Genomic DNA, 24,395 nt, shown 5'->3' on the forward strand with positions numbered 1-24,395 from the left:
TGTTCGACCGCAAGTATGTCATGATACACTAATACCGCAACGCCACAACATACTTCACTTACCTCACTGCGACCCGAGGGTTCCGAATCACGGAATGCATCGTAGAGTATCGGTTCCTGCAGGAGCACCGTCGTTTTTCATACTTGGCGCCAATATATAGGAGCATACGACAGCGCACTTTTTTGTCACTTTATTTCTCTTTTTCTTCAGAATGCGTAACCCGATTGTGTGCTTACGTAACCTGGCAACGTCCTGATGCACACGTCACGCGTACGTCACAATTTGAACAAAATGGCGAATTGTCGAGAATAGGGCCCCAGGACTATGCTCGTTTGACTACTGACCAATCGCAACCGCAAACAAAATCAGTTCTTTATGTGTTTCTTTCTGAATAAAGCTAGAGGAATTGTAATTTCGTCTAGAAGTTAGTAAGGTTTATATATATAGATAGATAGTTGGATTTATTGGAAGGAAAAGCAGCCAAGGTTTATAAATAGACAGATAGATGGATTTATTGAAAGGAAAAGCAGAGAGGTTGGCCGAAATAATTCGAATCTGGCCTGATACTGCACTGGGGAATGGGAGAAGAAGATCATGATGGGTGACGATGTGGGAGAAGGCATGTGAAATATACATACAGGCACTGTAGCTTGCCTCACAAGCGCGAATCAAGCCCGCTGGCGCACAAAAAACGGCAAAGAACACGCACTGCCTGGACACCCTTCCCCTTGTCCTGCCAAGCGCCCAGCAGCAGTTCCTCCGACAAACTTGTCCAAACGCTTCAAAGCGGCTAGCGCACTTCTTTCGCCCTTATACACTGGGCACACCAATAATATATGGTCCATAGTCTCTGGGATGCCACAAGTTGAACATTCCGGCGAGTCCACCTGTCCGATTAAATGAAAGTACTTGCGCGTAAAGCCACGTTTAAACGAAGTCTATGTAGCAAGCATGCCTGATGACGCGGAGTATCACGCGGAACGTAACATTTCAATGTTCGATCGAGCCTTTTTAGACGCATGTGTCGGGTTTCTGGCTGGGCCCAATAAGCTGCTGTAGTATTCTTCATACATATCGTAAGAAGGCATGTCGTATCCGCTCTTGAAAAAGGCACAGCTGTTTGGAGGCCATTGTTGAATGCGCTTTTCGCTTCAACATTGACCTGTTCATTCCCATGGAGCCCGCAGTGGGCAGGGATCCATTGAAACATTAATTATCCTGGGACTCTGGAGCTGGGCAGATGTGAGGAGCTCCATAATGTTTAGTGCCAGGGACTGCATGGTAGGCAGTGTGGCGCAATAAGTTTCCCCAATTTTGCAATGCAGTATTTGAGTCCGTGAATATACACCATTTTTGAGGTGGTTCCCCAAATATGTAGCGAATAGATTCCCGAATGGCTACAAATTCAGCAGCGGTTGATGTTTATAAATCGTAAGTGTATAACCGAGGATCGGTATGGTTGGTCAATGCAGACTTAATTCCCTTTTGGGCTTGGAAAGATGGGCCCGTGGTTTCCGAAATCAGGGTAAGAGTTGTATGCTCTATAATTGCGCTGTGTTATATAGAACTGACACCCGCTCAGCGTTGCGCATTTTTCACACACTCATTAAAGCGGTCACTTGTAAATTAAAAACAACCTGTCTAAAATTCTCGGTCTGCCAGCCTGCTGGATTGCCTCACCGTTTTTGTGAGAGCTGCAGCTTGTGCGGTAATTGTTCAATGGGCGTTGAGAATTGAAATTTCAAGGATGTATTAATTGCCGTTTATAATATTGCTTTAGCACCTGTCACACACTGGCCAAATAATTTGATGCATCCGCTTTCAGACGCCTGACGGATGAATTAGATGCGATATGATCTGCGGCTTTTTATCAGGTAGCAAACGCCTGGGTTCAGTTTATAGTGCAAGATTTTCAGAGCGCGATCTGAATATATATTACTGCGTTTACTCAATGGAAGGACCCTGTAGTTACATGACCTCTCTAGTTCTGTACGCGATCTACCACACAATCGTCCCAACGAAGACCCGGATGCGCACTTCGACACATCGAGGCGCATATCGCACACGCGTATCGCGTGTGGAGATTGAAGAGTTCTTGGAGAACACCCTTATCAGTTGCGAGGACGCAGGATCTCCTCCACTGAACTGCGTACGCATGCAAGATTCTTTACTCGTGCTCTTAGGCGCGTGCGCCAGAGTGGAAGGCGCGACTTGAGTGGACGATGACGGTTGAGCACTGGTCCCGTTTTCTGCGTGGCTGGAAGCTTCGTTTTCCCCATTTACGTTTAGTGCGCGCGAAAGAGTGCCTTTTATCTCTATCGAGAAGAAAATATTCAGTCATACTGACCGCTGTGGAATTTTATTATGTTATGCGCTGGTCCGCACACAGTAAGGTCCATTCACGACGCGAGCCTCTCTGCTATGCCCAACATTTTAAACTGATGCGACTGCAGATTTGTTCCCATGGGCGAATTCAGTAAGTGAAGTTTGCGATAGAGTTATTATGATGCTAAACAAAAATGCCTATGGGATCATATCGAAAATTTATTTTCCTTCATATTACGGTGACCTTTTAAAAGCCGGGACAGGTCACATAATCGGAGGGTATTATAAACAAGGTTGGTTATAACCATTTATATGTATATATCTCCTTTTTTTTTTTTCAACTTGAAAATTTTACCAATCTTTTCTACTTTTCAAATTTTTAGATAAGTGAGAAAAATGCCTTAAAATGGGAAACAGCGAGAATTTTCCAGGTGAGGATCTTAGCAGGTCTAACCGATTTAAGGAATTCTCAATTGATACCAGTTTTCTGGTTCCCAATTGAGTTCCAGATGGACGAACTGAAATTCAACTCGAAACCAGCTAATTTCAACACCAACTGGGGATTGTTCCTTAAACCAATTAACATTTTTCAGTTGGGAAAGCACCGTGCTTACGCGTTGTTGTTTCAGTTAATGGATGCTTTTATTTAGACTTGGCCTCCGGTTACTGTCCCGATGTCGTAAATTCAATTTATATGTATTTATATGTACACACACACACACACACACACACACACACACACACACACACACACACACACACACACACACACACACACACACACACACACACACACACACACACACACACATAAATATATATATAAAAATGATTTATTTCCGACCTTTCGGCCAGGCCGCGGCCGAAACGTCGGAAATAAATCATTGTTTTTGTTCGTGCGCCCCCCCCCCCCCCCTCTTCTTACACATATTTCTGGATCCTGCAAGATTTCTACGAAATATATATATATATATATATATATATATATATATATATATATATATATATATATATATATATATATATATATATATTATATCACAGCTCGAACGGTTATTTAGCTATTATGTTGGTTGTAAAATATCCACTCACGGACACCTGCAGTAATTAATGTTTCGCACGATGAGTTATTAATTTATCATTGTTTTTACGCGTGTCCAGCGATGTATGCATTTAAAAAGAATACGATTGCGCCTGATAATATACTGGTCCTCTCTGTGAATTACCGGCAATGCGCGCGAGCCGAAGTACCTCTCAAAATAATTTAAAACTGCATGCACATACCTGATTCAATGAATCCTTTAGCCATGGCTTGTGCAATTCGTCCAGCGCCAAGAAAACCAATCGACATGCTGTTTTCTCGCGTTTACACCGCGTCTAACCGCTGTCAGGATTGGAAACAGAATGAGAGATCGGCAGTAACTCGAAGGTTTGTCGGAGCGCTGATATCTGAAACTGAAACTGGGCAACAAACCATGTCGATTGCAGCGCTCCTAACGCTTAGTGTCGGTTGCTATGACAACCATCATGGCGGACGTCTCGAAGCTGCGGGTGAGTTTCCGACCTGAGCAGCTGCCGGCAGCCAGCAGTTATCGGTTTTCTTCGTGAGAAAAACAACGACTCGAATGTCGCGTCGCGTTCTCTCTGACGACATTTGAGCGCCTTGTTGTCGTCGAGGGAGTTGCCGCTGTCGTGCGAGCGGCAGGAGAGTCCCGTCGTCGGTATTCCGCCGACGCCGTAGACTTTCTTGGTGCAAACATCTGAATGAAAGGGAACTTCAAAACGCTGTAAATTAGTTTTGAATCGACGCCTTGCTCGGAATATGCACTACGTCGACAAAAATCAAATGACTCTGGCAAGCCGAAGTTAATTAATGCGATGATCAGTGCATGCATGCCGTGCCGCAGACATTTTTTAGTAATACTTGCGTAATAAAAGAGTAGGCCAAATTAAAAATAAAAGTTTAATCACGTCAAAAAAAAACGTACTCCAGCTAAGCACCTGCGCTTACAGAATTTTGTAAAATCGTTAAATGCTAAAAGTCAGTCGTGCGTTACAATGCCAAACCATTTGCACGCGTCCTCGCGATACGTGCCACGGAGGCACTGGCGCGGGCACGACTTGCAACCCGAGTGGCTACCCGCAACTCTGCTAGGCTACCGGTATTTAGCATGGCTTAGTCAACTGCGATCCGCTTTCCGTGTCGGTCGCTAACCGCTGAGAACGCTGCTCCACTCAGGGGTCTGCTACTGAGCATGGTCGAACTCCTACTGCCATGTTGCACAGCAAATAGCGAGATAAGTTTAAAAACATGCTTCATCTATCAGTCCCATTTTCATCATATATGGTGGCACGATGTAGGCACCTTGAAGCAGTGGACAAGAAGTTTATGAGTGCTATTGCCTTTTTTTTCTTCTTCTTCTTCTTTTTGTGCCCCTCATCGTTCCCACACCATTTATATGTAAGGATGTGCAGAGTGGAAGATTTTCTACTGGCACGCAAAGCTCAGAGTCTGAAAGCAAGCCTATCACATTCAAAGTACGCACCCACTTATTGGGTTTGGGCTTCATCACACACGTTAATGAGACTACCGTGGCTGCCCTATCAGTAATTTATGCATGTGACATAGGTCGATTCTCATTAGGTTGTGGATTATCCCCCTGTACCTTCTACCATGGCAACAAAAGATATGGAAGATGTCTATCCATTGTCACTACATAGACTTCCAGAACGCAAAATTTCATTAATCGAAATCTGAAATCCTCACTTTTTGCTCAAAAACACTGGTTTTTGTTTAATTTGTTTGACTGATCACGGAGTATGCTTGTTGTGTGTGGGAAGCGCCTTAAAAAACTTTGACCAAATCGAAACTATACAAAATAGAGCGGCAAGGCTCTTTCTAAGGTGGTACAAGCGATGGGAGAAACGCTAAAAAGAAAAGTGAGCTTTTTTTTTGGCAAAGAAAATTGTGATTTTAGATAAATAAAAATAAGACTGCAACTAACAATAATGCTGAAATATCGGACTAGAATAAGGTTGTATGTTAATTCCCTTTTTCCAAAAACAGAGTGGGATTGTTTGTCACTTAATCGAGCGTGCTGCAAAAACAAAATCTTTTATTAATTTTTTTTTATGTTGTAACAGCCCTCCCCCTTTTTGAAACTCCCTAGGGAAAAACGGGGGTACCTCAGAGCAAAGAAAAAAAAGAATAAAGGGAGTTCGCCATAGATTAACTGCGTCATGAAAATCAGTTCGCGCCATTGGCCGATGGCCCCAGTGAGGGGCATCTGCTGTTTTTTTTCACAGCTTAGATCTCTTAGCAAGTTCACGTTGAGTGCATTGTACACCATGGTCAACACATGCGTTTACAACATCTCACTTTCGGACCCCCATCTGAGCCCTGGAGGGTTGTTTTTGATGCCTTATAGCTGTGCTTGCTATTTGTGATTTAAAAGAAATTCCCTTCCTTTGCAACACTCATGGGCTGCAAAAATCCAGGATGTAGCACATCGCAGCAGGCGATGTTTTTCTTTGGGGACACAGCAAAACCCAGGTAGTATCAAACATATAAACAAAAAAGGATTTAATTGAACAGCTCAAATGAGTTTTATGTTCTGCAGCATGCTTGCATCATTTTTCTCCATTATGCGAGATCTCTGGCTGCTAAAAGTGTTTGGCTGACATTGAGCAAAATTGTGTGATCAAGTAACTGCATCTTAAACTTTACCTAAAAAAAAAAACATAATTTGGCAGAAGTGCTTGCGTGTGTGAATGTGAAACCAATATAGTCTTGCAAGTGATATGTTTTCAAGTGAGGTTTTTGACACGTATTAAGTTTCTGTCTGCGAATGTTGCATTTATGTGAGTATTTCCTGTAGACTGCCACGCTTCCTCCAGCATCTGGGAGTGATATTTGCCGCAACCTCAGCTTGAAGCATGCGATTGGAGGCACATGGTTGGAGGCCGATGGTTCGAACCCCTGTTCCAGACGGGCCTCCACCTTTACTAGCACATGTATGCCATATGCAACAAGAAATCGTATTGCACTACCTGAAATGCTGTACAACAAATGATTTCATAACAGTTTTGATAAAAATGGCAGGAAAACTGCGCAACGTGGTTAGCCAGTGGCGAGTATGTAAAATCTCGTTACAAGAGACACTCGGTTATAAGAGACACTTGAAAATGGTTTAGTTGGTTTTCCTATTTTTGCCATGTTAACAACATTGCATACAAAAGACATGGTTACAAGAGACATTCTGTTACTAAGGACAATTTTTGTAGGTCCCTAAAGTAAATTCTTCACTATCTATAAGAGACACAATTAACCCAGGTACACTCATGCAGTGCAGCTGATTCGTACCAACTCGTATGTGCAGCAGTTTAGATTGCCTTATCCAAATTTTGTTCTATATCATATCAGTGTCCTGTTTTGTTGCAATATGTCAGGAAGCAAGAAGGAGTGCCTCCTCTTGACTGGGAAGTCAAAATGTCCCTGTTGTGTCAGTCACACAGGCATGTGACGACATTGGCTGAAACAATAAAGACATTTTGATTTCCCAGTCAAGAGGAGGCACTCCTTTTTGGTTCCTGATATATATTGCAACAAAAAAGGACACTGATATGGAACAGAATTTAGATAAGGAAATCTAAACTGCCGCACATACGAGTTGGTAAGAATTTTTGGTTACAAGAGACATCTTTTTGGGGTCTCTTGAGTGTCTCTTGTAACAAGGTTTTACTGTGTAAACATACAACATGGATAGGATTGTCTGACGTGGTGGTGGCCTCGGTCACAGGTGAGTCTGGACGCATGCAATGATGCATCATGGATGCTCAACCTACTGTGTGTGTCATACGTCTGCTTGGTAACATCTTTTTTGACGTTGCTAGGAATTTTATGACTCTCTCGGAAGCGCAAACAACACCACGGGCTTTCGTCATAAAAGGAGACGTAGCATTTTCACATTAAATACAGCCAGAAAATATCTATGGTACTGGGCCGCATTTACGGATGCAACGTTGATAGGTTTGGGGGCTCCTCTATTTCCATGTGGGATGGTTTCTTTCATTCTTTCTTTTTTTGCAGAAATCAGATTGTTCCCCATTTGAAATGATGGTCGTTTTATTTTGCTCTTTTGTTGTTTCAGGTTCTTTGTCTACATGGCTATCGGTGAGTCAGTGCTGCTATAGGCTGCTTTTTCTTGTTATGCACTTCGCACACATGCAATTGGCAGCTTTTTGCAGGGAAAGCTACACTACTGTTGTGACGACGGTGCATTTAATCCAGGTGTCCACAGAAAAATTTGCTGCAACACTCACAGCTTTTGCTCTATTACCAGGTTCAAGCCATGCTTAAACCCCCACAGTTTTTTTGCTTCATACTGAAGTACGACCCCGTTCAGTCTAGCCAACTTCACTTGTGGTTTCTGTGAAATCGGACACATTCAGTTCACCTGTTATCAGAGGCATATGCCTCAAAAGCAAAGTTTATTCATCGCTCTGATATGTAAGGTTTGCTTTTGAGTAGCTCTTCTTTGTTTTTTATGTCTAGCCTACAGTTACAGGTATCGAGCATGTTTGTACTTTTTCAGTGGCAAATAAAGAAGAGGCCTCTGACACTGAAATCCTCTTAGTACATTATGATTCTGCTATCCTGAAAGATTCAGATCAATAGCTGAACCGGTGGAGCAACCTGGTGTACATGTTCCAGTCCTGTGCCAATGTCTCCAATGTGGTCATGCATTTGCCAGCTTCACTGTAAACCAGAATATTGAAATAATAAATAAAAGAGCACTTGAAATATGAGGAAAGGAGAAAAGAAAAAGAAAGGGGCTCCTGATATGTGCTTTGCTCACTTGCATTCAGATTGCCAGAACTGCAAGCTCAAAAATGCTTTATATGCTAATTTTAATACTTATTTTGAGAGTGTTGGTTTGTTATACATGGCCCTAAGCCGGAAGTTGAGATTACTTAGGCTAGGTGTTATATCACACAACTTCCCAGCTATATGAGACAAAAGAGTTAATAAAATTCATAGTAAGCGAGTAGTGTCTTTCTGATGAAGCAAAACTTTGCTTTACTTAAATGAACAAGTCTTGCAGTGTCTAGTGTCTAGCACAAAACATTTTTTTTCTGTTACCCTTACTTTATTGCAAATGTGCTTTCTTGTACCAGCACTGCTCCCTGTAACATTTCGATAAAATGTTATTTTGCGTTCTCCATCTTCAATCTTTTGCAGTATCCTAGGGTTGTTAGCAGAGTATGTTGCATTGCCTAATGCTTGTAGGTTCATTTCAGGCATATCCTTTGAAATAGTAGAATAGAAGTACTTTTTTCTCTCTTTTCCTTCACTGCAAACCTCTCACTGAGAGCTACCAAGCAGGGGGTCCAGATATCATGTCTGCACAGTTCATTACTGAATTTTTGTCCACTATTGGAGAGATTGCATGGTGGCAACGCATCTATCAGTTGTTGGCCATCTCCCGTATCATAGTTTCCTCGTGTCTGTACTGCAGCTTTATGTCACCAATGCTGTACTTAAGCAGTAAGAATAAGTTTCATCATTTTACGTGGTTCTTTGGGACGGCTGTGTGCTCAGCTGCAGTTAGTCCAGACAGGCTAGTAAGCCGGCTGGCAGGTAATCGCACAGATCACATAATGTGGCAAAAGCAAGGTGTTGGGCTAATTGGTACTGCATAACAAACAAAACTATTGTTGTATTGTTTGCACTGAGCATCAACAAGGGAGCTTTTTATTTTATTATTTTTTTTATGAAGCCTTGTTATGGAAAGATCTTCCATGGGGGACAGAACTGTCATTATGGGGAACCACAAGTGCCCAGAGAGCTTACCATATATTTGCCTCAGGCAGGATGCTGCTGCATTCAAGTCCAAACTTGGGGGGTTTCGGAAGGCAACAAAATCCCTGCTGGATTTGGGTAAGCACGACCCTTATTACTTTATTGGTATTGTTTGTACTCAGCAGTTAAGCCGTATCTTTAATTTTAACACAAGAGTTTGCTGCGTCAAGCGGAGAAAAATTCTTTTTTTTTTTTTTTGGAAACAGAGGAGGGCTATGTCGCCGATTCAATAAGTGTGATACACTGTGTTGTAACTGCACAGCAGTGCAAGGAATCTATTATTGTCATAAGCCATACTTACCTTGCTAAGCTTCTTGCATGCAGCAACGTTTTTAGCTAGTTGTGCTGCATATGGAATAGTTGCATATACCTTCAGTTTCTTGTACACGTGACAGGCCTCAGGTACGAAATGTGCTCTTCTGGAGTGACTCTGCCACTTCTACAATCTATAATTTCATTTCATATTTTTGGGCCAAGGAGAAGTGGCTCCAAGTTTGGTATGTCTGGACATATATTTTCCTGCAGAATGGGTGTCCTATTAGTGGAAGTTAGTCATTGATCACTGAATTCATAATTAAATGCTAACCCAGTGTTCCTTGTCATTTTGACAGTGCCATTGTATATGTAAGTGTATGGATGACGATGCTAGGTGAGGGTGGTATTATTGCACTCTTTATGTGGTGGTGTCTTTTCTACCCTTACAGAATGTGATGTCTCGTTTGGGGGCGAAAAACGTCTCTGCCACTGAATGTTACTGAATATCCTTAGTGCTCTCCTGTTCGCTGCATTAATCCTCAGTGGGCATCATGGCCCTTCCTATCTTTCCAGTATTCATTGATGCTCCTCATCTCATAGAGAATGACGTCCACTGTGAAGGTGACAGTGAAGGTGAGAACAGCTCAAAGCAAGCCACCAACTTCTTAAGTTTTGCATAAAGTGAAGTTGCATCATGAACGAAGTACCTGTACTTATTTGCCTGACTACATTAGCATTATGCTATTTAAGCATAATGCTAATGGTCCTATAATGCTAATGACCGATGGTCGCTTAGGGTAACAAACTGGATTCCAAGGGAAGGAAAGCGTAGCAGGGGGAGGCAGAAAGTTAGGTGGGCGGATGAGATTAAAAAGTTCGCAGGGGTCAAGTGGATGCAGCTAGCACAGAACCGGGTTAAGTGGAGAAATATGGGAGAGGCCTTCGCCCTGCAGTGGGTATAATCAGGCTGATGATGATGATGATGATTTGAGCAATGTTGAAATGCGCTGCAAATGATGCACCTATGCCGCCTTGCACAGATGCATGGATAGGATTGGCATCTCATAATCACGTGATACCTGGTCATGCAGATTAGTGTGTCATTCACTCTCACCTGCTTGTATAAATACTGTGACTAAGGAACTCGTCACTGTCGGGGTAATAACCCACAGGGTTGACCACGTGCCGTTCTTTTTAAATAAGCCTCTACCTTGCTTGTGGATCTAAATTTTCCTTGATGAATAATGCTACGCATACAAAACAAATTCGTTGCAACAGAGCTATTTCGCTCAAGAGAAAAGTATGCAACAGTTGCATCTTACCTGTACTCACCTCTGGGGCTGAAGTATGGAGGCTAACCAAGAGGGTTCTACTTAAGTTGAGGACAATGCAGAGGGCTATGGAATGAAAAATGATAGGGATAACATTAAGAAATAGGAAGCGTGCAGAGTGAGTCAGAGAAATACCTCGTTACTGACATTCTTGTGGAAATCAGGAAGAAGAAATGGAATTCAACAAGGTTGACGACTGGGCAAGTTGGTATAGGTTCATACTTAACCGATGGTTGCTTAGAGTAACAAACTGGATTCCAAGAAAAGGAAAGCGTAGCAGGGGGTGGCAGAAAGTTAGGTGGGTGGATGAGGTTAAGAAATTCGCAGGGGTCAAGTGGATGCAGCTAACACAGAACCGGGTTAATTGGAGAAATATGGGAGAGGCCTTCGCCCTGCAGTGGGTATAGTCAGGCTGCTGATGATGATGATGATGATGATTTGCCCCAATACTGAGAATGAAAGCAGCTCCATAAATAAGGCTGCGTGCCACGTCTGCATTTGTGCATGCATGCTCTCTTTCACATCTCTGGCCAAAAGTACCGCCAACTTACAACACTGCTTGCATAATACGCAGCTTCTTTTTGCAGTTAACATGATATTTATTCTTTCCTGACCTAATGCAGCGTAATTTGTGTGCATTTCAGTACATTTTTTATTCTGTGTGATTGGCCGGTTGCACTAGCATGCTTTGGAAGTCTGCCTATTAACGTAGCAACAGATGGCAATTATTCTATATTATTTTCTTTGTCAAAAATCACCTTCATGCACAGTAATCAAAGTGAATTGCGTGCCATGTGGACCAGGTGGGCGTGGCTGGTGGTTTTCGAGTGAAAAGGCTTTCAGTGCCCGGGAGTACACAGACACGTGCAGAGGTTTCGAGGAGTCTGTCAAGGCCATCGAGCAGGCATGCAAATTGGAGGTGAGGACACCGTGCCTGTTATTTTGCAGACAGTGTGTGATATGTAAGAAAACCACATAGAGTTTTTTGGACACCAAAGCTCATTCCCAGAGGGAATCACGTCAGTCCTGTCTGACCCTTTTCTTGGGAGCAGCAAAAATCACTTGTTACATGATCCTCTCTTTCACTTTTTGAACTAAAGCTCTATTTGAGAATGTCGCATTGTCCTGTTTATTCAGTGCCAAGCCATCATCGAGAATATAAGGCATGTCTCTTTTGTCAGAACTGTCACTGCGGATCACAGAAATGGGGTGATTTTAACAACAATTTGCATGAACAGTCAGAACTGTGCCATTGGGTGGTAATGAATTTGGGCCAGTTAGTGTAATCAAAGTCAAAAGAACAGAGAATGTATACATTGCATAGTAATTTCATAATCTGCACACACACATTATTTTGTAACCGAAAACTGTTGCATTGTATCTTATTCTGCATTGAGTTTCATCAACAAAAAATACAATGAATTCAAACTGCAACAACAGTAAAAATGCACTCACAACTGTTTATTTCATAAACAAGGAAGATTCCTAACGAAACAAAGGAAAGCACAATCTATATTCTGCACATAGCATATTCATTCCAGCTCGTTTGCCATTGTTTTTCTGCATGGAATCATGAGAACATAGGAGTGTTGTGAATGCTGCTTCTTTTTCAGTTTTTTTGTTGGCGTGATTGATGGAATGCTTCCATGGAAGTCCATGCTCTGTGTCGCAATTTCGAAAAACCTCGCGTGCCAGTCCGACTGTTTTTGTCGTGCGACTAGTTGCTCCTTGATTGACATGCCATTGAACTTGAGCCTGCCTGGTCACCTAATGCAGTGTGTGACGAAATTCTTCACATGCTGAGGCAATCCACTTGCATGTTCATGTTCTCAGCGTAGCCGTGCTCATGATTCCACCGGGACACTGCACACTAGCCCTTGCTTGCAGCAGCCAAGAAATTTTTCTATAGAGTGGGCAAGTTCTTTTTTGGAGATCACACCATGGGGGGGGGGGGGCCTTTTTCCATACTAGTCCTTATGTTCGTTCGAGATTTGACAGCTCCGCAAGCAGCACTGTAGTTTCATATTGTGGTACCGGTTTTTTTCGGTGTATGTGACACCATGTGCATGTATTGCACCTCAACAAACCCTATATAGCCCTAATGCTCTGCATCACATGTATATACTGCTGGACATAAGCATTTTTCGCACTCATGTAATTTGAGCTCATGCAAAATGGCATCTGACTAGCTTTGATAGCAACGGCATGTGCTTTATTTCATGCTGAGTAGCATGTGGTAGAAGCATTGGCCTATAGATTATACTGTTATGCTCAACTATACCTCTCGCTGCCTGAAAAAAATATTGTCGAAAAAAAAAAAAAAAAGTTATAACAGATGGCAGCATGATAGAGTGTAACAATGAGTTCTGCCTTTCATAATTTTTCTCTTGTGTGCATATTTGATGTGCCTTCACTGTGACTATTTTGGCTTCTATGACTTTCACATGCTTATGCTGCTATGTATATTTGATGAGCCCATACAGTAAACCTGAGTTTAAGTTCGTAGCATGCCTGTTTCCTTCCTTCTTGCACTGTTAAAATATGTGTTCCGGTTCGAGTCACCAACTGGCCAGCCTATCTATGTTAACCGCATACAATATCTACCGGACACAGTGTTTGCACTCAAGTTGCAGCCTCTTACTGGGGTTCATTTCCTGCTTGTAAAAAGACAGATTCAAATGTCTAAAAGTCTTCTGAGTACACATAAAGTGAAAACTGTATTTTTTATGCAGGGCCCTTTTGATGGAGTCCTGGGCTTCAGCCAGGGTGCTTGCATGGCAGCCATGATCCTCTCACTTCAGTGCCTCAACAGTAGGCTCCTTTCTGCCTTTTATGATCTCACCTTTGTACCGTGCTCATTTTCATAATGAATGCAGGTTTTTGTCTGATGTTAGTGGAGAGAAAACACCGAGTAAAACTCGTAACGCGGGAATAAAATATTTCTTAAGGGGGAGGGGGCGTATTTTTCACGGAAATGTTTTGCATGAATGTCCTGAATTTGCTCTTTTCAGCCAACAAAATATTTGTGAAGCTCCTTGTGGTGTATGGTTCCTGTGCTCCTACTGTAGAGAATGTAAGGACATGGCCAACCAGTTCTTAAAATTGCTCCTGTAGTTGGTTGTGTCAGTAAATGTCGTATTCTGTAGTTTGCAATGCTTGCTGCCGTCAGTGAATGCTGGCCACGGATGAAGGAAAGAACTTAGGAGAGGCCCTGATGTCATTTTTTTTTAAGACGGCAACGTCTCTCCTCATTATTTACCCTCCACATTATCTTTCTCCGCAACGCTCACGTACCTAGGGCCCTTAGCAACGCTGTTGCTAGTGGCCCGAGTTTTCATAGCAACAACGTCGCCGTTGCTAATGGCTCGACTTGGCTAGCCCTAAATTTTGACGTCACTTCTGCCACACTTTCTCCAATGCATTGGAAATGGCAAGGGCCTCTCCTAAGTTGTTTCCTTCCTCCATGATGCTGGCACACCCAAAAGGGCCATCTTTGATCAAAGTAACAAAGCTTCATGATTGGCTTCTCACTCGTATAATGGAACACTTCGGTCTATCAAGGCCTTTATCTCTCTCTAAGGCAAGGAGAGAACCCTTGTCCTTATTCCTTCCAAGTCCTTTGATCCTTAGGGGTGCTGCGAGGTCTCTGCTATGTGATTGGTAAGCAGATTCATGCAGCCTGGTTACTTCTGGCAAAGACTGTACATGGGTAATTCATAACATCATGAAAGGGCTGCAGCATTCTTGAACAGTATATGTGATCACTAAAAACTGGAGTGATTTGCACTGTTTAGTCTGAGCATTAATTAGTGCACTCAGTAATTAATAGCTGGTTATTTACTTCAATTCCAATAGGCAATAATTATTTATGCAGATATAAACTTCAGTTCAAACGATGCAGGGTTACTGTTTTTAGAGGGGAATTCTTTCTGCGGGAAGGGCGTAGGCATGTGTTTATAAGCACGCATTAAAGGTATTAAAGGCAGGCAGTCAGGGTTGAAATAGAAGAAAGGACTGTGTCACTAACTATTTGACATGGCCACTGGTTTCATTTAATCTTTGAAGCCTCCGGCTTAACTAGGACTAAAGCCTGGCAAACAGCAGGCAGGCAGTTGCCGCCCGCACATTTCTTGCAGCTGTTGGCTGCGGCTGCATGCTTAGGCTCACAGCTGTCTCTCTTGGAGGCCATTGTAGCAGAGAGGAGACAAAAACAGGGTGCACAGCCAAGACCACTTCCTGCACGAGGCTCTCTGAGAAAGATAAACCTTTATCATGCACTGATACACTGAGCATACTCGTGCACTCGACTTCTGGTTTCCTGATAGAAACTTCTTGCTAATCTCTTTGTGTACACTGTTGCGAGCCTGTTTGATTAACCTTTCATCTCTAAGCTTTTTGCCTTACAGCCACATACTGTAATCAGCATTCTACAAACGCTACTTTGTGTCCTTGGAACATACAAATGTGCTTCGTCTTGCAATGTCATTGCCATTTTTTCATCATGAAGTGCTTCTGAATGTTTGTAAACCTTGGAATGGTTGTCACAAGCGTGTACTCGCGTGTTGCTACAGCCTTGTGCAGTTCGGTCTGCATCCAAAGCGTCTGCCTTGAGCTTTTGAGAATGCCATGACTGTTTAGGTCTGATTGTCTATAAATGTCTTTCATTACTTTGATTGAAATATTCTCGTAATTCCAGCAGGACCAATGTTTTAAAGATTTCACGGGTGGCAGAGCATCAGAGTTATTATACCAAACAGTCACAAATAGAGTCGAGAGACATCAACTCATTTGCTGATTGTTACTTTGTCTGCAGCGTAAATGACCGGCCTGGACATTTCCTGGCTGTTTTCACATGTATTCAGTGCAGAAGAGCATTATTTTCCCTTCCTGGTGTCCCCCAACAAACTCCTGCGGGTGTAATGCCAGGATTTCAGTTGTGATACCATAACTAGTAGATCATTGAGAAAGAGAGTAGAAAAAGGCTGCAGAGAGATACTAGTTTGGTAGCTATACTAGTTGAATAAGTAAATATTGTGATGGGCCAGTTTTAAGGTATTTTGAGATGCTGCACTTCATTTCATTTATTGTTTCCTTAAGGGCCCAGAGGCGTTACACAAGGAGGGGGCATATTGGTCTCCATACAGCGAGCACAATACGGAATGCTAAAAAAAAGGAACTGAGAAAGAACTACAAAAAACAGTACACATGTCACAACAAGTAAAATATTAGTGTTCCACTAATAGCATGGCTTAATATTATTAGTCGGGCTTTTTTTTTTCTTTTCTGTGAATGAATGTATTTATGTTTCATTGTGGTTACAGAAATCGAAGCAAAGGCAAAAGGCTAGAAGCCTGACTAAGGCCTTTGCTTCTTATGCAGTTCAACACTGAGGGATTACAAGCATACAACCACAATTGAAAATACAAATTTGTACTTACGTTCAAATATACATTGTAAATGTTTATCCAATGCTTGAGGAATAATGTTGGATATTTGCTACTAAGCACCTCGTAAAAAGCCTAAAAGAATGCATGTCAGAAAAAAATGCTAAGTGTCTGGCAGAATATGGAATTTTATTACCATTAATCAATACAGATTACATTCTGACAGTGAGCAAGCGACGCAATGACGCAGTGAAGTTATAATATGGGTGCAGAACTGTGGCATCACTTTTTTCGCAGAAATTTTTTTTAATCCTGTAGCTGACATAATATTTTTTATGAGCTGAATATTTTATTGATTGGGATAAGGTCATAATGTCAGAAGTATTTCACAACTACTAAATTTCATGAAGCAGAGGTGATGGCCAAGTTATTCAGAGGGCCGACTTTCTCTGATGTCTGTGTGTTTCACGAAAACTGAAAAATTGGGTCCTCACAAAAGTAATTTAAAGGAGTATAGACACCAAACTCTGGTTACATTTTGTTCTCGTTAATTATATGTAGGGCATTACTGAACATGAATCGCCACATGATATAAAATAGTTTTTTCTCACCAGTTTCGGTTCCGGCTTCAACAGCCAAGCGTTGGCTATTGAAACTGGAATACGTAAGTAAAGAAATTCAATTGATAAATTGTTCATCAGCTGTACGCAAATAGTAACACATTGGGATCAGTGCACAGTAACACATTATGTATCATTGCAAAAAATAGAACTCTCAGCCAATAAATCAGATGTCCACACTTCTGTAACACATTCATTCCATCATGCATCACCGGCAGGTCATATCAGTCATCATCATCATCCGCCGAATTATACCATTGGGTCGTTCACTGAATAAACCTTCTTAGGAATGCATGGGAGGGAAGGCATCAGCTACAACTTACCTCGTTGTGGACAGGGCCACAAAAGGATGCTGACTTGCCTTGCAATTGTGGGTATTAACTTCCTTTTGGTACCACTATAATGGACACTAGATCTGTCACTATGTCTATGTGGCAAAATTTACACTTTGATTTGTACTGTCTGCTTGGTTTCTCTGGCCTTGTTTGTAAAAACAAAACCTCACTGCAACTTGGATATTTTGCAGGGGTGGAGTGCAGCTTCAAGTTTGGCGTTCTAGTGGCTGGGTTTCGTAGCCGTTCCAGTTCACATGATTACATGTTTGAGAAAGAAGGCTTGGTAGATGTGCCCACCCTACACATTGTGGGAGAAACCGACAATGTCATCCCAAAAGGTGCGTCACATGCTGTCTTGTATTAATTACGTTCCAGCTCATGATTCTACGCTCTGTTTTTGTTGCACACCGACATATTGGTGCCCACTTTCTATTCAGGTACTCCATCTTTTTCATTCATTATTTGCGCATTTAGTAGAAGGCTAAGCTGGTTCACAAAGAGTTTCTTCTTCAGTGCCAGCTCATCGGTCAGGCCTGGAGGGCCATATTCACCCATGGTTTCCCTGACCTGGGTGAACCACCCTCGTAATTATTTTATATAAATAAAGTTTACTCTCTCTCTCTCTTTCTCTCTCAGCAAATTAAAATTAAGCAATGCTGGCGGAGTGATGTCAAAAAAGCCAAACTAAATATTGCTGATGCAAAAAGCCCTATGAAACATTCCAGAATGCCTTCAAATGCTTGCTATTTGAAGTTTTTACTTTTACTTCTTTTAGCTTTATGCTTATTCTTATTTTTTTATTTCACTAATGTTAGTTCTTTAGTACTAATATTAGACCAGCCACAAAGGTCGCATTTTTATGGAGCTGTAACGCAAAAGGTGCCAGTGTGGTATGAGATACATCAGCACATATTAAAAACCTTAGGTGGCGAAATAAATCCCGAGCCTTCCACTATAGCATATTTCATAGTCCACGTGTTGTTTGGAAATTTTAAGCCCCACAATTTGTGTTGTTTCTTTGCTTGCTCTTTTTTTACTGTTGCTTACTCCTCGTTTATAATGTCTTAACTGTGCTGCTTTATGCTTTTATTTTCAGGTTTCACTTCTTGTCAGGAGAATGTAGGCGCGTCCTACTCACTGTGCTTATTTTTTTTTTTCCAGCTCAAGCAACAGAAGTTCTTGCCTTCTTTGTGTCCCCGACGGTACTGTACCATCCGGGAGGCCACTTCCTGCCAACAAGCGGCCAGTGCAAGACGGATTACATAGACTTTTTCAAGCAAATGGCCAGCACACAGAATGGCACATGATAGGCTGCTTAGTCAGACTTTTTTTATGAAGCATTGCCAGAAAATTTGTTAGCTCGGACCTCTGTTGTGTTTTCCAGTAAACCTTGAAAACATTCGTGTTCTGTGTGGTTTCTGTATACTATTAAAAAACATATTGTTACTCGATAGCATTAAGGGCCTCATGTCACAGAAAGCCAGAGTTGGCGTTATGGTTGTAACACGAAAATCAGAAGAAAATAAAGAAACAATAAAAGTTTTGTGGAAACCCACAAAGACAGTTCCTTCACAGCGCGAGGCGAGCACGCAACCGCTCCACCACAGAACTGCGTTGCTTCTCTCCGAATAAAGGTGCACCTAATGTACGCATTGCCTTATGACTGTAAGTTAATGTTTAGGCACGTCATTAGAAAGAATCTAATCATGGAAGTAATAGTTAAGCGAATAGCAAAGAATATTACCGCTTTCCTTATTTGTGATGTGGTGCTCACTGGAAAATTACTTCGATCGTACGGCGCTCCCGCTACCCGATTCAAAGCCTTATACATTCATCCATGGTCTTCAAAGCATAGGGTTTTAAATGCTATCACGTTGAACTCATAAAGGTACTTCCACATCTTGCACCGCAAAGCATAGCATGGAGCAGACATTGCAGGAACACGTGAGCATTTTTAAATAAGGAGGGGCATTGGCAAACTTTTGTTTTTTTTTTCAACAAAGCAAGTTCAATAAATGTATCGTGCAAATATAAATGCCTCCACGCTCTGCTGACACCTTCCAAGAGTCATTTTTAAAGCTACCTCTGGCTGGAGAGCAGAGGTGATGCCATTTACAGGAAATGTTTTAACGACAGATGGAACCATTGACTGAGCTCATCATTATGACTGTAATACGTAAACCATGTCTTCCACCTGTTGCAGCAAATTGCATTGAGATCGGCCTGCTTTAAGTAGTGCAGGGCAGGTTGACTGACGACACATAGCACTGAAGGATGTGAAGAAATTAGAGGTTGCTTCTTCACCTATACCCCCATCGCTTCCAATTCAATTCCCTAATTGTCCCGCTATGTTGGTGTTGTGGTTAGGGCGCTCTATTCTTGTGCCAAAGGATGCGGGATCTAATCCCAGCCTTGGCAGCCTCTTTTCGATGGAGGCAAAAAGCAAGGCACCTGTGCGCTGTGCAATGTAAATGCACATTAAAGAACCCAAGGTGGTCAAAATTCCCTTAGTCCTCCACTACTGCGTCTCTCATAGCATGAGTCGCTTTGGGACGTTAAACTTATAAACCAAACCAAATAAAATTTACCAAACAGCAGCCAAGAGCAATTTCTTTGCAATAAAGGCTTTATACATTCATCCATTACCCCCTTTGTCCTCTGTGCTGTGCATAATTGCATTACTTTATTAATACATCAACTGTGGTACATAGCACTACATACACCTCCAGTATGCCTTAAATTGGCCTTCATTAATTCACATTCTTTTACAATGGAATATGCCTGACTCCACAGCATTTAGTCATGTAGGCATGATGGAACAACTGGACACCTACTGATTTACTGTATATACCTTGGACACTCAGCCCTTTCAATCTGCCTGCACTGACTAGAGTCTTCTGCCTTTACAAAATTCAGGGTTCTCAGGGCCTGACTTCACGTCCTTTCATCATCCTGCAAGGGTTACCACTGCTTGCATACTAACAATGCTAATATGGGCCAGTTGGTTGATCATATTTGGAGACTTAGCGCTGCTTGCTACATGGGGGGACAGATGAAACAATACATCATACAAGCATTTGTGTCGTGTGTTGTGTTTCTTCCATCCCCTCGTGTAGTAAGTAGTGCATTAGTCTCCAAATATGCTTGCATACCTCTCCATCAAGCCCCTATTGTGTGGTGTCATGTCATCATACATGTACTGCCGCATTACAATGTGCAGTGCAGCTCTTCTGCCCCTGTTAGGTGGTCTACGGAAAAAGCACTTCACTTGTATATGATAAAGAGGTCATTTACTGCCGCTTTGCCTGTCTAGAAACAAGTGCCCATCTCAGCGGCAGTCTGCAAGCAATGTATCCAGCTGCTGGCTGAGAAGAGCAACATTGGAGAAGAGTATGATCCATGATCGGATTTCCTGTGAAGCTCTATTATGTTTTTGGTGTTTTGTGTTGGAGCATAATTTTACTCCCTTAATAGTTCATTACTTCATGACTCCACTTGAGCAGAGTGGAAAAACTCTTCAAAAGGGAGTGAAATAAGAAACCGTTCTTTACTCTGTCAGAGGGAATTTCTAAAACTCCTTCATTTTAGATACTTGCTCCATATGCAAATAACTAGAGGTGTACAAACATTCTGAGGCAGATTGAGCTCGTATTTGATTTGACAGCCCAGTCTACAATATATTTTGCAACTTTGAGCTGAATCAATTATTTGGAATAGTATACCCCAGCAGTAGTTTTCTTGTTCACAGGCAAGAAAGACTTTGCAAGCTCTGTCAGCTGCAGCATTGCTCTTCCATGCATGTTGCAGGGCAGTTTAAGTTTCTTATTACTGTTATTTTTTACCCAAATACTACTAATTTTTGCACTGCACAAGGGCTTTCTACGACAGGCAGGACGGTCATTGCGCCACAGTAGCTCAATGCTCACGGCATTTCGCTGCTGAATGCCACACTTTGGGGTCAAATTTTAGCCATTGCGGTCATGTTTCTATGGAAGGGAAACTCAAAGCACCCGTGTGTTATGCAATGTCAGTATACACAAATGGGTCACTTTGGAAAATTTTATCTTTTGTTTAAACTATGGAGTTGTTTTATAGACTTTATTACCTTACTGTCAATATATTTTTCTCGAAATAATGAAAACTAGAAAACAACGAAAATCTGGAAACAAAACTGGGTTGTGACTAAAGTATGATAACACAGATACTATCATGAAATTCCTCATAAACAGCAACATTGTAAGTGATTCTTTTGTTCATTATTTCTCTAATGAGTAAAACGATTAAAGCTTTCAATTTATTATTCCTTCACTAAGCTCAGAGCAAATGTCAATGCAAATATTGATGAGCATACAGATTTGTGACTTCATACACGCAAGGTTTCTCGTAAAAACATGCAGTTTAGACTATGGAATGGGAAAATTTAAATTCATATGCATTGAAACAAAATAGCACTCAGCTGTGATATTTGCCTCAAAGGGTAAGAATACTCTGATAAACGTAACCTGCAATCCTCAGTAAAATTTGTAGAAATTGTAAAAATGCATCGAATGGTCTAAATCAGTTCGGTGGACTCACCATGGCTTCTCTGTGTTCTTTAATCTATCCTCCCCCGAGCCCTACACTCAAGGTGTGGTTTAGATGTCCACCGAGAAATGATACATTTCCTTTTCTGTCCCCATAACATGTAGATCAGTAGCTCAGTATGGATGGTTTTTGCATTTGGCTGCTGATTGCAAGGTTCTGGGTTTTATCCCATCCACTGTGGCCGTGTTTCGGTGGAGGTAAAACACAGGAACGCCTGTGTGCTGTGCACATGTTTTATAAAGCACCCCAGGTGGTCTGAACTAGGAGCCCTCAACCACAGTGTCCCTCATAGCCCATGTGTCGGCTTAGCAATCAACCTTTCCTCGTGCCTAGCCAAAATTCTCCCATAGATGAGGATTATATGCTTCAACCTGTGAATGCATTGAGAAAGAAGATTCCTGTAGGATAAACAATAGTTTCTTTGATAAACTCTGTGAATCCTTGGATAAACTTGGTGTTCCAGCATAGGAAGATAATTAAATTTCATATAAATACATGTTCCATTTTCTCATAATCACTTCATTGTTTTGCTGTTATTCATTATTGTTCAGGGATTTTAGGGGTGGAAACAGGCTCGGGCATTTTGGAGCAGCTTTCGGATATAGATAGATGGCATTGAAAGGTAGCCTTTCCATCCTACAGCTTTTTTACTCCACTGCCTCCTGCCAATAGTTGGTCATTCCTTGCTTGCGCAGTTTGCTGGGGCTCATATTTAATATTTTGGCGATAGACCTCGTATGCCCTTCCAACACTCTTGAGAAGCTTCCTAGTGATTGACAGCTTTGGCACACCAACCCATAATGCTTCAAGTATGGTTTTGTCGTGCCATAGGCCTGGTGAGCTTGACACTGACAAAGAGGCTCAATGGTGAAGCACCTGCTTGTTTTCCAGCAGAACCATTAGAATAACTCATGCAGTTTTTACAATCAGACAAGTTTCCTTCCTAACGGCTCACAATAGTATGCAATACCATACAGCTTCGCTTGCTCATCTCGTTTCTCTCCATCAGCGATTCAAAAGGCTGAGAGGAGGTGCTATGTGCATTTTTTATTTTTGCAATTATCTAAATTTAGTTCCGGACAAATATTTATTATGCTCCATGCTTGCTTTTCTTGAAAAAATTTCATTCCTATTAAGCCCAGTCAGTGCAAGATGTGTTATATCTTTGCCACATGGTGCATTGACATCGTTCCCGTGTTCTACTAAATTTGATGGCAGGACATCAGAACAGCCAATTTGGAGCAGTATTGCATTTTAGAGCCGGATGGAGCAGGGAAAGTTTGGAACAGAATGGAGCAATTGGAGCAGCACTTCCACCTCTGTATTCAGTATTCGGTTCCCACTATTTATATTAATTTAGTATGCAAAAAAATTGGTATTCACACACTGGTAGTGTAAACTGTCGATGACCAATCTCTTCTGCTTTGCACTTTTCCAGCACTGTAAAGCATACAAGCTTGCGTAAAAATAAAATAAAACCCACTGTCTTCATTGAAGGAAATCATGCTAGACACTTCCTGCGGAGCATACGGGTTTGCTGAATCGGAAAGTAGCTACTTTATATTATTTTTCGTTTGGTGCTAAGGGGTCTCATAACCGTGAAAAGGCCTTTCGTACTCTGGTGCTTTATCAGTGGCGTCTGCAGGGGAACGCAGTGCAGCAATCCATTTTGATTGGGGCTTATATGAGTCCCAATCTACTTAATTGTTCCAATTAGTTCGAATTAACATTTGTTAATTCAAACTAATTGGAACAAGTTTTCAGTTCTGTTCTAATCAGTGAAATTCAGCTGTTTTTTTTTTTTTTTTCAAATATGTACGTATCTATGGATTTTGCACCCTGCTTTAACAGTTTTTAAAATTTTTATCTAGTGATAAAAACACGTGCAGCGAAATTGCATATCATTCACTGCGCTTTGTGTGGAACAAAGGCATCATAGTTTCGTGGGGCACACTTCCAGAAAAAAAATTACTTTAACTGCCTATCTGGTTTAGTAACTAGTATGTTGCGGTTTTTGGGCCTGCCGCCCGTAAGCAAAGCAAACTGGCCTAAAAAGTCCTTGAAAGGCTGTTCAGAAAATGTAGTATAGACCATGGATTGAGCATAATCTACAAAAAAGCTTTAAAAACTCCTGAATTTGCGGCGAGTTGAGTTGAGTTGTTGTATGCTACAGGTGGGATTAGCCTTGCTTATTCTGCCGGCAATTGCATTTGCTGCGACTCGTGGTTAGGGCGTGGTGCCAGACATGCACACATGGAGGCTGCCAATCAGGTGTGTCTGGTAATCCAACAAGAAAACAACGATGCCATCTAATTGTAGCATTAAGCAAGTTCTCTACTATTTCCGCAGCAAAGAAGGAGCTAGAGGTGTTCGCCCTGCACGGCAGAAGGCCTCGGTACGTCTCCCTTCCCACTCTCCTCTTTGGCGGAGTAGCAAGTGGCAAAAAGAAATATAAAGTAAACGACCCAGCTGGATTGTGAGAGAAGGCAGTTTGTTTGTTTTTTTACCAATATTTTTCTTGCTACATATGCTATATATAAGAATTTTTTTCGAGAGTATGATGTGCCATTTATTTTCTTGGTATCATTACCATTTTCCATTAAGATCAATTTTTCATTTACACATTTACTGTAAAGTTAGAACCATGGCTACTCGTGGGATTGAGCAGCCGTCTCAAAACATTTTTAAGGGCATCCATT

General features: G+C 41.7%; 2 protein-coding genes across 2 annotated transcripts in view; one reads left to right on the forward strand and one right to left on the reverse strand.

Annotated features, from left to right (window-relative positions):
* Window positions 1–3,676, reverse strand: part of LOC146193343 (pyrroline-5-carboxylate reductase 3-like) — a 35,317-nt gene extending 31,641 nt beyond the window's left edge. The window contains exon 1 of the mRNA XM_084600083.1: window positions 3,610–3,676. Coding sequence (XP_084456209.1) covers window positions 3,610–3,676 — 67 coding nt within the window. The remainder of the gene's footprint in view (window positions 1–3,609) is intronic.
* A 152-nt stretch (window positions 3,677–3,828) lies between these two features.
* Window positions 3,829–18,924, forward strand: LOC146193345 (esterase OVCA2-like). The gene is made up of 8 exons (XM_084602697.1): window positions 3,829–3,876; window positions 7,476–7,498; window positions 9,195–9,265; window positions 10,016–10,075; window positions 11,577–11,692; window positions 13,506–13,584; window positions 17,304–17,450; window positions 18,274–18,924. The coding sequence occupies exons 1-8, from the start codon at window positions 3,841–3,843 to the stop codon at window positions 18,417–18,419; spliced, it is 678 nt and encodes a 225-aa protein (XP_084458823.1). The 5' UTR covers window positions 3,829–3,840; the 3' UTR covers window positions 18,420–18,924.
* Window positions 18,925–24,395: the final 5,471 nt, after the last annotated feature.

This window comes from Amblyomma maculatum, chromosome 4 (genome assembly GCF_055883805.1).
Source record: "Amblyomma maculatum isolate TAMU_Amacu chromosome 4, ASM5588380v1, whole genome shotgun sequence".
Lineage (NCBI taxonomy): Eukaryota > Metazoa > Arthropoda > Arachnida > Ixodida > Ixodidae > Amblyomma > Amblyomma maculatum.

What these genes read in the sequence shown, in the direction of transcription:
- LOC146193345 (XM_084602697.1), top strand. Translation starts at nt 3,841, where the DNA reads ATGACAACCATCATGGCGGACGTCTCGAAGCTGCGG. An exon ending in CTGTGAAGGTGACAGTGAAG is followed by an intron (nt 10,076 to 11,576) that starts GTGAGAACAGCT and finishes CATGTGGACCAG; the next exon opens with GTGGGCGTGGCTGGTGGTTT. An exon ending in CGACAATGTCATCCCAAAAG is followed by an intron (nt 17,451 to 18,273) that starts GTGCGTCACATG and finishes TTTTTTTTCCAG; the next exon opens with CTCAAGCAACAGAAGTTCTT.